The following is a 16,153-nucleotide window of genomic DNA, read 5'->3' as shown; positions in this document are numbered from 1 at the left end:
CCTAATAAATGTCCATGTTTATTGAATTCTTTATTTATTTATTTGTGTTTTTATTTTTTAAGAATTCTAGACGCAAATGTTCTGTTGTTATGACATTGGTTTAAAAATATTGTATAAGAATTCAAAATGTCACAGTGAATGTGAAATGCCGTAGTGGATGTTTCCTCGAGCACATGGCCTTGAAAATCATTTATATAGACATTTTATGCCTTTTATCAGTGCACTCCCACTTTTACTTTGTCCTGGATACATTCAGAAGAAGTTGAATTGGAATTGGTAAATGCTGTCTGTTTTCTGGATTACATTGGTAATTCGTGGGGCATTTCTGTGTTCTGTGTAGTGCATAGTTAATTTTCCTTAGCAATCAAATTGAGCATATTATGAAAAAAAGAGTGCCTCCAGTGAAAAATGTTTGGATACAAAACACTGTATTGAACATTGCATCAAACATAAATTCCAAAAATGGTAAATTTGGTGTGATATATAATCTGCTGTGCTTGGTTATTTCCCTTTTAGCTGCTTTGGCTTTATCTTTGAATTCATCTGGTTGTATTGGATCAAAATCACAAGTAAACTAAATTGAACGCAGACAGGTAGAAAATGCTGCTTTTTTCCTTTCCCAAAATACTGGTTGAGCAACATACAGTATGATTTACAATCTGTCAACATTAAGTTTGCAAACTATTCAGCAGGGAGTTAAATGCAGATGTATTGTTGACTTGGCATTGGGTATCTAAGATCGGAATATTTATTTATATTTACTGTATTGGAAGAGGTTTAATATCGTCATTTGTGAAGTGTGCAGATGCCTATTTTTTATTGTATGTTGACTTGAATCAAGTAATTTTGAGATATTCTGCATATTTTTTTAATCAGAGTTTGATTTTGTGCTGTATAAAAAAGACTTAGTTTATACTCCTTTAGTCTTTTTTTATTATTGATTTTATAAACTGCTGTTCAGGAAAACCTAAACTATGCCAGACTCCTCAAAGGTAGTATTTCATGTTGTGAATACATGGGTCTCCAGCAATCGCTCTGTATAAAATCATTTCTTTTTTAGAACAGGTATAAGTCAACATTGAAAATATGTCGGGGGGGGGAGTCTACCAAAGGCATATTGTTTACCTGCTAAAAGTGTTTTGTTCAGTTTCTATAATAAATGATACAAATAATAGATACAGGCTGTGACGGAACAAGTACTTAAAGTGAAGAAACGCTCCGTATTGAAAGCAGTTAGGAATGATTAATCCAGTGGCAGCCTTGGTCACCGTTAATGACTTGCTAAACTGACTGCTTATAATGATAATCAATGTACATTGTTAGCCTGACAGAGTAGAATACATTTTGAAAATTTTCCAGTGTAAATGCAAACTGTTTTCACTTTTGCTGTTTTCCTGCTAAATATAAGAAAAGAGTGACTCCAGTCTAAAGGGGGCATTGGGCAAGAGCTGCTCAGGATAACCATGCTTCTATAGAATTCATCCAGCATCTCATTTAGAAAGACAATAAAAATAATAAAGCAGGTCATGAAAGTATGCAGTATTTATCTCCACAGATGAGACTCGCTTCTTTATGTTTCATTGTTATTGGTAGACTTTGTCAACATCGGAAGTTTAATAAACATTTTCCTCCACTCTCCAGAGCATCCTTTTGGGTGAGGCCCATGCTTTTCATGTAATCCATCACCACTTGCATCTATGTCTTCTTCATCCTCCCTTTCTGTCACATCTCCTCCATCATGGTACACCTCTTTAGTTAGTCATTCTCTGCCTTTCACCCTACATGCCCAAACAGCCTTAATCTCTCAAATCCTTTTTTTTCCTGCACAATATTCATCTTTCTCTCACTGTTGTGGTATTCAACAGATCCACTTGATCATACTCCTCTCTGTTCTTTGTGTTTTGTGTCGTGTTTTACCTTCATTGGCCACATCTCACTCCAATGCTGAACACTGCTTCTCATTCAGATATCATAAGCTTTTCAGAGGGGCTTGTTTCTAAGTCAGATTGGAGGATAAAACCATGAATTTCTCCTTTGCACCTCTCACTTTTATTCCCACTAACTTGTCTTGACCATTTTTTCTTTTAACTCAAAATCTCCGTTAAGTAGCTGAACTCCCCTGTTTTCTCCAAAACAAATCAATTTACAATGTCTAACTTTGCAAGTACTATATTAGTATCTTACACCCATCATGCACATTTTCTGCTAACAAAGGTTTTGCTTGCCACCTTCAGAGTAACTTTCACACAAGTAGATCTCTTGTGTACCTCTTCCGCATCTCTAGCCTCTTTGCCTCCAACCAGCAACTTACTGTTATCTGTATTTACCTTGTTTTTCAGTTTATAGCGTTTTTATTTTGGTATTCTTTGTCTTTCACCAGAAATATAAGATGTTTGCCAGACATGTACTCTAATTGCATTCCTTCATGCAATTCTCTTCTTGCCATTTTCCACACTATCATGAAAAGCGGCAGATTCAGAACCATTCCCTGGTGCAGCTTTACCTTCAGTTCATACCTTACACTAACATAATCTGCTGTTCATGCTTCCCTATACATGTATCACTACAGTCACTATTTGTCCACACCTAACATTTCTTATTGCCCACATCAACACCTCCAGATCTACATGTATGCAGTGCAGCTTCTTCGTCACAATCAGATACTTTGTCTGCATTTGCCTGACAATCGACAACAACATTTATTTATATAGCACATTTTCATACAAATGATGTAGTTCAAAGTGCTTTACATAATGAAGAAAGATAAAATAAGAAAATAGAATTAGGGAACACTAACATAGAATAAAAGTAATTGTTATTAATTGTTAATGTCCACATGCAAGATTTATACTGATCTATGAATATTTTCTATCTCAACCACCCTCCTTGCTTGCTCTAAAAGTTTAAATGCCCATCATTTAATATGACCCACGCTCCAAAGAAATGCCATTTTCTTAGTGGACTGGAATAAGTATACCTTGTTTCCTCACTCACACACAGTCATGTGTTTGTTTTTAATATATAAATATTCGTAGTCTGAAACACAGTCCGATTGTGTGGGTGGTTACCTACCAGGTAACGCATGTGGTTAGTCTGCAAGTTGGCAAACATCCACCACGCCCACTCACATCTCCGCGAGAAGCAGATCATAGAATGTTACATAGTTTACTGTCAAATAATGCAAAAAGTACACAACACGTGTTTTGCGCTTATTTGGGCTCATCAGGTGTACACACTCCACTGCACCCCTCGCGGGGATCGAACCTCGGACACCAACCACATGCATTATCTGGTAGGTTCCCACCCATACAATCGGATTGTGTTTCAGACTACGAATGTAATTACTCCGATCTCCAGGCTGTCAAACGAACCACACGCCGTGGCGCAACGTAAAGGGGCTTCGCCTGTGACGTCTAAGGTTCGATCCCTGCAAGGGGTGCAGTGGAGTGTGTATGCCTGATGAGCCCAAATAAGGGCGAAACACGTGTCGCATACTCTTTGCATTATTTGACAGTAAACTATGTAATATATAGGCTTGTCGGCCATTCAGCTCAATTACCTTCTGTTCTATTTAGCATTTGTAACGCCACTCCAGCTGTGCCCACTACTTGTCCTATCTTTATTTTCAGCACATATGTACTACCTCTTTGAAAAAACTTACAGCTAGTTCTCTTTGTTGTTTCACAATAAACATTGTTCCCTTTGATTTCCTCATTAAAAAGTTGCTCCATCTACAGTTAAGTCCATAAATATTTGGACAGAGACAACTTTTTTCTAACTTTGGTTCTGTACATTACCACAATGAATTTTAAATGAAACAACTCAGATGCAGTCGAAGTGTAGACTTTCAGCTTTAATTCAGTGGGGTGAACAAAACGATTGCATAAAAATGTGAGGAAACTAAAGCATTTTTTAACACAATCCCTTCATTTCAGGGGCTCAAAAGTAATTGGACAAATGAAATAACTGGAAATAAAATGCTCATTTCTAATACTTGCTTGAAAACCCTTTGCTGGCAATGACAGCCTGAAGTCTTGAACTCCTGGACATCACTAGATGTTGGGTTTCCTCCTTTTTAAAGCTCTGCCAGGCCTTTACTGCAGTGGCTTTCAGCTGCTGTTTGTTTGTGGGCCTTTCTGTCTGAAGTTTAGTCTTCAACAAGTGAAATGCCTGCTCAATTGGGTTAAGATCAGGTGACTGACTTGGCCATTCAAGAATTTTCCACTTCTTTGCTTTAATGAACTCCTGGGTTGCTTTGGCTGTATGTTTTGGGTCATTGTCCATCTGTATCATGAAATGCTGCCCAATCAATTTGACTGCATTTAGCTGGATTTGAGCAGACAGTATGTCTCTGAACACCTCAGGATTCATTTGGCTGCTTCTGTCCTGTGTCACATCATCAATAAACACTAGTGTCCCATTGCCACTCGCAGCCATGCACGCCCAAGCCATCACACTGCCTCCACCGTGTTTTACAGATGATGTGGTATGCTTTGGATAATGAGCTGTTCCACGCCTTCTCCATACTTTTTTCTTGCCATCATTCTGGTAGAGGCTGATCTTGGTTTCATCTGTCCAAAGAATGTTTTTCCAGAACTGTGTTGGCTTTTTTAGATGTTCTTTAGCAAAGTCCAATCTAGCCTTCCTATTCTTGAGGCTTATGAGTGGCTTGCACCTTGCAGTGCACCCTCTGTATTTACTTTCATGCAGTCTTCTCTTTATGGTAGACTTGGATATCGATACGCCTACCCCCTGGAGAGTGTTGTTCACTTGGTTGGCTGTTGTGAAGGGGTTTCTCTTCACCATGGAAATGATTCTGCGATCATCCACCATTGTTGTCTTCTGTGAACATCCAGGTCTTTTTGCGTTGCTGAGTTTACCAATGCTTGGTTTCTTTCTCAGGATGTACCAAACTGTAGATTTTGATACTCGTAATATTGGAGCAATTTCTCGGATGGGTTTTTTCTGTTTTCGCAGCTTAAGGATGGCTTCTATCACCTGCATGGAGAGCTCCTTTGACCGCATGTTGTCTGTTCACAGCAAAATCTTCCACATGCAAGCACCACAGCTCAAATCAACTCCAGGCCTTTTATCTGCTTAATTGATAATGACATAATGATGGACTTGCCCACACCTGCCCATGAAATAGCCTTTGAGTCAATTGTCCAATTACTTTTGAGCCCCTGAAATGAAGAGATTGTGTTAAAAAATGTTTTAGTTGCGTCACATTTTTATGCAATCATTTTGTTCACCCCACTGAATTAAAGCTGAAAGTCTGCACTTCAACTGCATCTGAGTTGTTTCATTTAAAATTCATTGTGGTAATGTACAGAACCAAAATTAGAAAAAAGTTGTCTCTGTCCAAATATTTATGGACCTAACTGTACTTCTTTCAGGTACCCTTGTTCCCTTTGCTATCAATAACTGTTCTGTTCTGCATTTTTAAGGCAATGCTGAAAAAATTGAATTCTGTTTTTTTTTTTCTCCCTGTATTACTGAATTCCTGAAGATCTTCCTTGGCTTTTCTTTATAAAAATCATTCAACTTCTCCTTTCATTAAATACTTAGTAGGCCTGTATTCCGATTGTATTAGACTTTTTGTTGCAGTACCAGAAGAATTTTGATGTTTAGAAAAGTCCTTTCAGAGAGAGGTTAGAAGCACACGCTGATACAGCACATTGCAGAACCCACCACATGACAAATCAACTCAGGATCCCAGATTAGGACCCGAGTGCAGCCATGCAAAGGGTGACACCTCAACACCACACTAGTACAGGTGGAATGGAACAGCATGAGGTTTTTTTTGGTGGCCAGAGTGCCAGTATTGCCACCAGCCCCCAGGTTTTTCCCTGCAGGTTGGAGGGCCTACTTGCTGGGCTGGATGCAGAATAATGTCATACCCAGGATGGAACAATTGCAGGTTAAGGACCTTGCTCAAGGGCCCAGCGGAGTAGTCACTTTTGGGGTTTTACGGAATTTGAACCAGCAACCTTCCGATTACCTAGCCTCGGAGCTACCACTCTGCTTCTTCAGGACTCAAAAAAAAAAATGTTTCCATCTTGCAAAAATTAAAGCCTTGCCCAAGCACACGACACTGAAAATTTTACACTGCTTGACCTTGATGTCTTTATTGGAAGCTCTGCAAAGTCATAGTAAGTAGTCAACCATTTCTAGAATTTCTGCAATGTGCTGGATGTAACATTTACTAAGCCAGGAACATCTTCATAGAGAATCTTGTTTCCCTATTGTTGAGGGATAGTTCTAAACACCTTAACAAAAGGATCCAAATAGTCTAAAATTCTTCTGCAAAGTGTACAAAAATAGCACATTACTTATGTACTGGAAGTTGATGATCATCTTCAAAAGTCATTATCACATTACACTACTTCTAGTCGGAGGGTATGTTGGACTTTACAACAACAACCACTGCTGATCTTCTCGCCTAAGAGTCACAGGGTATTTCAAATTAGATGACTACATAATGACTTTCTAGCACAGCTTCACAAGTATTATGAGCTCGCCCCTTTTTCTAATAGGAAATAACTTGCACCTGAAGGGGCCGATGCCCATGTCGAAAGCATTACTAGTATGGTGAATTCAGCTGTGTTACATGAAACATCAGACAGACAAGTTTCTCTTCTGTTTGTCACATCCAAAAAAACTGTTTCTTATTCTTTGTAGCTACATTATATTTATTGTACTTCTGGGTGAGTACTCATTGTTTGCCTGCACTCATGTGCACACAAGCCTGCCCGTAAGACAAATTCAAACCTGTTTGATTCTGTTGGAGTGAGTCACAGACCGGTTGGACTGAGGCACTGGGTATGGCAAACTACATGACTAATGGTCATGGGACTTTTACTGGCTAAGATCTTGCAAATGAAGCCCGCAACTGAAAGTTGACTCTTTAGTCAGTTTTGTCATAGCCCTGAGGTGCTGTAGGTTAAACCGCTTTTTGTCACACTGCTATATGCGATCTTGAAGCCTGAAGGAGTATGAATAGAAATCTGAAGAAAAATAATGGCAAGGTAACTGATAATGACAGAACCCTGTTTAGACTCTGTGTGAATTTTGAAGGAATCAATTTCAGGGTGAATAAAACATATTTACCTTATTCTATGTTCACACTCTGTATCCTGAAGAATTACTAGTTCCTGGACTTTGCAGGTGAAACTTTGCAAAAATTAGGACATCTAGATAAGTTGTCAATGTTGAACTCCAAAAAAGGTGCACTTACATCTTAGTACTTTGAAGTCAATGCATTTTTGCATGAGATCCATTTAACTAGTCAGGATCATTATGGGTTGAAAGGATATTAAGTGGGCCAAGTGTTTCACTCTATTTTTACTAAGACGCATTTAAGGAATACTGTCAGAATTTATGCACAAGTAAAGCTTGTACCAGTCATTTCTTTGATAAGAAATACCATGGCTTTATACACTGTATGTAAAGGAGCTAGATTAAGACTCTAAGAAAATGCAAGATCTTATGCATTACTTATACAAAGTAGAAAAGGCGTATGTTCAAAAGTCTTTTTAGTAGCACTTTATGGAAGCTATCAGTTAAATTATTTACATTAATTCTAGCTGTGGTTTAAGGAAGCTAGAGAAAATGATCTGTTAGCAAAAATATACAACAGACGTCAATTGTTTATTCCAAAAAGCAATAAACACCTCTTAAGAGTGTGTATCCTACAGACCAGTCACCCCTCCTGAGCAACAAGTTAAAGGAAGAAATAGTAAAAGTACAGGTTTCCCCTGCTATCCAAAAGTAGAGTATTCCTATGAAAACTTTCATAATGGCATGTGTGAACTCTCAAAAAGTAGGGGATACCTGTACTTCATTCTATAATATCACAATATCAAATATGTAACATTTAAACCTTTACTTTTTAGTGGTAATATAAAAGTGTACCTCTACAGTATCTGAGCTCCCAGAAGTCTCTCTATCTCTGCACTCAAAAAAATCATTTTGACATAATTTAGTGGGGATTGCTGTTAACTACCACATAAATTTGGGGTCTGGCCCAACAAATGTTCATGAATTTCACTTATTATACTTTAGCTGAGAAACCTCTCTTCATATAAACAGCATAAATTGTGATTATTTCCCTTTAGAACATGAAACCAAATAGGATTTTCCATTAACACCAGTACATTTTGCTATCTCCATCCATCCATCCATTTTCCAACCCGCTGAATCCGAACACAGGGTCACGGGGGTCTGCTGGAGCCAATCCCAGCCAACACAGGGCACAAGGCAGGAAACAATCCTGGGCAGGGTGCCAACCCACCGCAGGACACACACAAACACACCCACACACCAAGCACACACTAGGGCCAATTTAGAATCGCCAATCCACCTAACCTGCATGTCTTTGGACTGTGGGAGGAAACCGGAGCGCCCGGAGGAAACCCACGCAGACACGGGGAGAACATGCAAACTCCACGCAGGGAGGACCCGGGAATCGAACCCAGGTCCCCAGGTCTCCCAACTGCGAGGCAGCAGCGCTACCCACTGCGCCACCGTGCCGCCCCATTTTGCTATCTCTTATGTTAAAATCACTTGAGTGTAGGGCTGCACGATTAATCTTTTTTTTCTCATGATAACGATATTTATAACCCACGATCAGTTAATAAATATCGTCGCGATTTTACAGTATAAAGACCAAACTGTTTTTTATGGGCTGAGTTTACGGATTGGACTGCGTCACTATGACGTTACTGCGTCTATATTGCAAGCGCTTTCTGAAGCAGTAGAAGTCAATAGCAGCAATAACAGTCAGTCAGAATAAACATATGATGGCGGAGCAACGTGAGGAAGGTGCAGAAGTGCGATCGTTAGTTCCTAAAAAGGGGTCATACTCAGTTGTCTGGAACTATTTCGATTTCGAGGAATGTGATGTTGATCAGGTACGAGTCTTGTGCAAACTTTGCTCCTGTTCCGTCCAAACGTCCCAAGGTAACACAACAAACCTCATCAACCACCTTAAAAGCCACCACAAAGTACACTATCAAGAATTAAAACGACTGAAGGCACAAACAGCAACAACAAAAAATTACCAGCCATCCACAACACAGACAACAATATCAGGGACATTGTTCAACGCAATACCATATCTGCCTAGCTCGCAAAGACACCGGGAAATAACAGAGGCGATCACGTACCATATAGTCAAGGATATGTGTCCAAGAACCACCGTGAGCAGTGAGGGGTTTAACAAAATGATCGCAACACTTGATAAAAGATATAGCATTCCCTCACGCAACCATTTTTCCAATGTTGCGCTGCCCTCGCTGTATGCGAAATGCCGAAAAGAAATAGAAAGAGAAATTCTCAGGCTCAGCCTTGAATATTTTGCTGCCACGACCGACTTATGGTCAAGCAGAACTGCGGAACCGTATTTGAGCTTGACAGTTCATTTTATTGACAGCGAGTTTGAGATGAAAAGCAAGCTTTTGCAAACTTCGTTTTTCCCACAAGACCATACAGCGGAGTTTATTGCAGTGGGCCTCAAAGAAGCGATGTCCGCTTGGGGCTTGGTGGAAGAAAGACTTGTGTGCATCACAACGGACAACGCTGCTAATATGATTAGGGTAGCATCTGTGAATAACTGGCCGAGGCTACACTGCTTTGGTCACAGACTTCATTTACCAAAGGAATAATCGTCATTATTAATCGTGATAAAAATTTTGAGCAAAATAATCGTGATAATCATTTTTTCTGTTATCGTGCAGCCCTACTTGAGTGTTAGGATTTGTTTTTGTTCTCATAATGCTACAATGATGAAAGAGATGGTAACAACTCACTCTACTTATTACATGAGATGTGAAACTCCCAGACCCAAAAGGATTATGAGTGAATTTGCTTGGAATAGGTCCGAACCAAAACATAACTCTCAACGTTCCTGCCAATAGAGAGGCTGCTACAAGGTGAATGAAACATAATAAATAATTATATACACTAGTCATTTATTTATTTAAGGGGGGGGGGGATAAACTCCTATTGTAAAGAAGAGCCAAAAGAACAGGCATATATAAATAAGCAAAACACTGTTGAAAGCAAAACCTCAAATCCAAGGTAACTGTTCACACATCAAGCATTGACACTCTCCCTCCGGAAGCGTTTTCTCATCATATGTAATAGTTTATAGATTTTACTTCAGTAAAATAAATTTCAGTGTATTGTAGAACATATATTAATATTTTTAAACTATGAAATATGATAATGTGATCCAGATGTTGGAATAATGTTCTTTATGCAAAGGTTTGTCTGAAAGCTACCTCTGTTTGTGAAAAATACTGCACATTGTTGGATAAAGAGTCTTCTTATGGTGTTGGATTTTGTAAATTGTACTATAAAATACGTATTTACCAAGTGGAGTAGGTTCATACGTCTTTACAGGAGAGCACAGAATTAAAAGCTGCATTTCCTGCAAAATGGAAAATTGGCTTTTTTCCCCCAATGTCCCTCTTCAATCACAGCCTTTATTTTAATGAGGTGGGGATGGAGAGCATCATAACTTTATCATTTAAGTTAATTTTATTTAGAAATGGGAAGTTTTTATCATGCACTTTCCAGGCACACTCTTCATTGCAACTCATCAAGTACAGTGGAACCTCGGTTTGCGAGCATAATTCGTTCCGGAAACGTACTCGTAGTCTAAAGCACTCGTATATCAAAATGAATTTTCCCATAAGAAATAATGGAAACTCAGATGATTTGTTCTACAACCCAAAACTATTCATATAAAAATGATTTAATACAAAATATAAAGTAAAAATACATAAAACAAATTAACCTGCACTTTACCTTTGAAAAGAATCATGGCTGGTGTGAGTGAGTTTCTAAACTCTTGTGAGATTGCACCCAACAGGACAACACGCGGAAGAGCGTCCCAAAGCAATCGCAGTCTCCCAGCGCTGTAGCAGTTCACCATAAAAGCGAATCCGAAAAGATCGCGGACTTGCTATAAGAGCCTGCCGTCGATGGGTGATACGAGGAACATTATAATGCGCAGGGCCCTGCCTGACTGCTGTGTCTGTGTATAGGAGAGCGGCAGATCCTGCTACAATAAATAACCGTGCTGTTGCTGTTTCAAGCTTAATAAACCTGTTGTTGCTAAAGTACTGAGACTCGGCTTCGTGTTTTAGGGTGCAAGATGGGGACTCGCACATTACAGCATACACGCACATGTGCACAGTCACAATGCTAATGCTGCAGTAAACCGTATACGCTCGTACGGATGTTGACTATATGAGTGAGGCACGCCGACTTAGACAGAGAATAGGAGATAATTGCCCACAATCCCGCAGCAAGAGAGAAGAACCATCAGCTCAGTTGTGATTACATGACGCTCAGCAGACAAAGCGTATACATACTACTCGTACTGAAAGACCTTGCTCGTTTATCAAGTCAAGTTACTCGCAAACCGAGGTTCCACTGTATAGTGAAGAAAACTGAGCAGAAATGGAAAAGAAAGCTTCTAGGTTGAGTTCACATATACAACAAGTAAATATTTGAAAACATTTGAAAATTAAAGCTTATGGTTTTTCATATTTAGTAATACTAAAACTATATATAATCCATTATGGTGAGACTAATGTCATTTAATAACTGCTCTTATTTAAGTTGAACACTGTTTATCTTGCACAATCAAAGCTACATGGTGCTGCAAACATGCAGCTATTACTCGGCCTACGCTAAGATCTTAACAAAATCTTCTTTTGGTCTTCATAACACTTAGATAACCCATCTACTAATGTTTTACATCACTGCGCAGTGTGGCATATTATTTTGTTGGTATAATTACTTATTAATATGAAGGATTCACAGGTACATTACTAAATATGTAATATCAATAGAAATGTCTCTGTTAAGCCACCTCAGACCACTCCAAAGTTAAGTTTTGTTAGATGGACACAGAGTTTACTGATGCTTTGTAAGTGTTAAGAAGACCCAAAGAAGTGTTTAAGGTCTTTACATAATAGTAAATGAGTAACAGATACATTTTTTGCAGTATGTAAGCTAAAATGTTACCAAATGTAGTGTATGTGGTGATTAACATACAGCTTTGCATTTGTTGTTGACTAGCATTACTTGCAAGGATGAAAGTTTTCTGTAATTGGGTATCTGTCACTTCTTTCACTCTTTCTCCTTTTTACCCCCACTATTATAAGAACTCTAGTTGTAACTTTTCTGATTTTTAAGCTGTTGGAGTTATTGATGGAACCAACTGAAAAGTTGAATGGTGTCCAGTATTTGGTTGGTTATATAAATCCTAGACATAAGAATGTTATGTTTTACTTGTGTGTTAAAGATTATTACAGGATTTGTTTAGTACGTATTTAATCTGGTTTTTGTTCCTTTTTTTTCCTCTGTTTACACAGCATGGGTGCAACAATTCCTCCAATGAAGAGCAGCAGTGCAGAGCCTGAATCTCCGAAGGTAACATTTCACTAATGGACTGTTTTATTGCGTTTGATTGTAGTCTGATTTAGCCAAGCACATACGAGGGGAAACCCAAAAATTCCTGGAACTGTTCAATATCACAGGAGTGGGATGTAGTTGTTAAATATGCTGTTATGTTTTAGATGTCTACAAGTGCACTTAATCAGTGTACAAAGCAGTATCTTGTTGAGTGTAGTGTGTGCATTTCTGCTTTTTATTCTTCAATTGTGCATGCGTCTTCTGCATTTTTTTTTCTCCTCCTCCTCCGATTCGCCAGAGATAATGATAACTGTCACTGACATACTTGATCATCAAGAGTTTCTTCCCTGTGAGCAGACTGTTAACCAGTGATGTTGCACTGAAGTGCTAAGAAGTCTACAGGAAAGCATTAGGGACTGCATTTCTGCACCCTGACAACACATCTGCTTTTACTGCGTTGTCAGTCGGAGAGTTTTTGATCAGAAGCAATGTGGTTGTTGCTTTGCACCACCCGTATTCACCTGATCTCGCTCCCTGTGACTTGTTGTTCTTCCTGAAATTTTAAAATTGAGAAGGAAGGGAAGATTTGTTGTCATGGAAGAAATCAGAAATAAAACGATGTGGCTGTGGTAACAAAAGAGGAGTACAAGAAATGTCCCAGCGCTTCTCCCGTTCCTGTTAACATCTCAAGGAATGTATTTTGAAGGTGGCTAAAAGGGAATTTTTGAAAGTTTTATAAGAGAGGTTGTGTGGTTTTCGCCTAGTACTTTGAGACTAGGGAATTCTTAACCTTTGATTACATCCAGCATTGAGAAGGATATATTATGTTTTTCTCTGCTATAGAAAGAGGATCCATCACACCCACACCCAGTGCCAGCGCCAGCGCCTGAGCCTGAGCCTGAGCATGAGCATGAGCCTGAACCCAAAGTGGAACATGAAAGTGAGGAGAGTGACATAGGTGAGTTTCAGACTGGCTTGTTCTTTCAGTGTGAATATAGCTTTCAGTAGTGCACTTCTTTAAAGCAGTGTTTTATTTCCATTGTTTTGGTTTTTTTTTCCCAGAAATTGACAATGATGGTGTAATAGAGCCTGATTTAGATGATCCTCAAGAAATGGGTGATTTTGAAAATCTGGAAGTAAGAATATGAATATGTTGAATTCTTTATGCTGCCTCTGTGTCCTCCCCTCATGTATCCTTTGCTAATAAAAAAAAATATATATTTTGCTGTCTTTATATATTTTTTTTCCTCCACTGCTTGCTGTGAGGTGTAGTTTAACCTTGTACTGCAGTCTCCTTGTCACTCTGTTCCTCTTACATCCACCTTCAAATTTATTTTAATTGTAGGTATCTGAGGAGATGATGGACCAAGCTAATGAGAAAAAGATGGAAGCAATCAATGCAATGAGTGAAGGTAAGTTTAAACATATACAGTTTTATAACAGTAGTCATTAGGAGATTGAGAATGCAGTTTATTTCAGTATATTTTGGATTCTATCCAAGGCTTCGGCCATCTGTGAACTTTTTTGTATAAAATCTTGGCATATTCTTACCTAAAAGGTAATTAAAACTAGTTACTAAAAAAATGCCTCATTTTACAAATTAATCTAGCAGTACGTCTTAGGGTCGCAGAATGTACACCTCTCCGGAATAATCAGATGTACATGAATAAGTTTTAATTGAAATTTAACAGGGGGTAATTTGGCTCCTATCTAATTTAATGGATTATTATTATTATTATTATTATTATAGATATACTAGAATTATATAGATATATTAGAATTGATACGCTTATCATGTTAACCACTATAAACATTTTTAAACTTTTATTCTCAACAGGTGAACTTCAGAAAGCACTGGACCTTTTTAGTGAAGCTATCAAGTTAAACCCAAGGCTGGCCATACTTTATGCAAAGAGAGCCAGGTATAAAACCTTTAAATTCTGTTTTAAGCTGTTACGGCCATGCATAATTAGGTCAATGGTTCTGCACTTGCCAGACTACTGCTTCAACTGTATGTCTCTCTATTATAAAAAAAAAAAATCTTGGAAGGAGACAAGACGTGATTGTCTCGGAAACACTTTCACGTCCCACAAGACGACAACAGCTTATGCAAAGAGATTTGGAAAAGTCCTGCATGGTTATATCGGACACATTTCTTGTAGAGAGAAAGAAACGATATTTACTCACGGGCAGTTATACATAACAAATTACGATATGTAATTCTAAACAGGGAATCAAAATTCAATGCAATATTGATGAAAAGGTAAAAGCGAAAAAAGATAGAATATATGGACATAGGTGATATGATAGAAGTGCGCTGCAGCAGCTGATCGAGCAAAGAGGAAGTTAAAAAAAAAAAAAAAAAAAACTTTCCCATTGTATCACCGTTTAAGAGCGGGTGTCAGAGGAGCAATCGTGTCTCCTTGGGGTACATTCAGCCACCCTCTTCACAACATGAGTGGCAGAGACGCAAAGTGGTTGGCGAATAGTGCAGACGGGTAGGAAAGGGGGTGGGCGAGCGAAGACCCCCAAGTTTTCAATTAATTTTAGTGTTTCCTTTTAGTTGTCTTATACTGGTAGCACATGACATGTTTGACATGCCCTCTAACTTGACATCTTGATGAGTGTAGTTGCTTTTTTTTTTTTCTATTCTGTTGTGGTACATAAAATATGAGACATCAGACACATGAGCCTCTCTTCTGTTTGAGCTCCAAAACACCTGCATTCCTATTTCCTCATAGCTGCATTTGTATGTGTTGTGCTTTCGACTGAAAGCACATTGGTTCTCAAACTTGCCATGAGATGAACCCACCCAAGTCATATACTGGTTGGACTAAATCACTGGGCATGTCAGACTACAGGACCGGAGGTTACAGGAGTGCACAGCAACTTCTCTACTCACTAAGATTTTTGTAAAAAATGCCGTCTACAACTGAAAATTGCTGGAGAAGACCTGTAATGTGATAGGGCCTTTGCATGTTTTATATATATATATACTTTTTTTTATTGAGACAAGATAAAGTCAACGTCTGTCTGTCTGGCTGTCCTATTGAAATTGATTGCAATATTTTCCATGGGTATTCTACAGTTTACTTAAGTGAAATATAGTTGAGCATTCATGTTCCCATGCATGGCCTAATCACGTGATTCAAAACCTACTGTTATGTCTTTCCTAGAGTAAATACAATTGGTACTTCTTTACAGATTTTTTATTTTTCTCACATTAGTGTGTACATCAGAATGCAGAAACCTAATGCAGCTATTCGGGATTGTGACAGAGCCATCAGCATCAATCCTGACTCTGCTCAGCCATATAAATGGAGAGGCAAAGCACACAGGTGAGAGTTTTAGTTATCTCTTATGTTTCAGTGACACATAAAATATAATATAGAAAAAAATTGTTAGGCAGGAAGAAATGGTTATCTTGTAGCGTATGATGGGATTTGATTTGTTACACAGACTGCTTGGCCACTGGGAAGAAGCTGCCAAAGACTTGGCCACAGCTTGTAAACTGGACTATGATGAAGATGCCAGTGCCTTGCTGAAGGAGGTCCAGCCCAGGGTGAGCAGGTTTCAATATTGAATACTTTACTAGTAAAGTACAAAACTAAAATTTAAGTGGTTTTGGTTTTTGTTGGGGTTTTTTTTTTGGGAGTGGAGGGAAAAAGTTTGCTAAAAACTGGTCAATGGTTAGAAAAAGAAATTAAAAAGCACAATATGTGGT

At 38.6% G+C, this 16,153-nt stretch overlaps 1 protein-coding gene across 1 annotated transcript in view; it reads left to right on the top strand.

Moving 5' to 3' along the window:
* The window catches only part of st13 (ST13 Hsp70 interacting protein), a 33,359-nt gene that overhangs the window by 7,452 nt on the left and 9,754 nt on the right, over positions 1-16,153 (top strand). The window contains exons 2-8 of the mRNA XM_028815172.2: positions 12,390-12,447; positions 13,273-13,387; positions 13,492-13,565; positions 13,775-13,841; positions 14,267-14,351; positions 15,657-15,767; positions 15,889-15,991. Of these exons, the coding sequence (XP_028671005.1) occupies positions 12,390-12,447; positions 13,273-13,387; positions 13,492-13,565; positions 13,775-13,841; positions 14,267-14,351; positions 15,657-15,767; positions 15,889-15,991 (613 nt within the window). The remainder of the gene's footprint in view (positions 1-12,389; positions 12,448-13,272; positions 13,388-13,491; positions 13,566-13,774; positions 13,842-14,266; positions 14,352-15,656; positions 15,768-15,888; positions 15,992-16,153) is intronic.

The sequence above is a fragment of the Erpetoichthys calabaricus genome, chromosome 12 (assembly GCF_900747795.2).
Source record: "Erpetoichthys calabaricus chromosome 12, fErpCal1.3, whole genome shotgun sequence".
In the NCBI taxonomy this organism is placed as follows: domain Eukaryota; kingdom Metazoa; phylum Chordata; class Cladistia; order Polypteriformes; family Polypteridae; genus Erpetoichthys; species Erpetoichthys calabaricus.
Note: the sequence above shows the minus strand (reverse complement) of the source record. Positions and strands in the feature narration are given on the sequence as shown.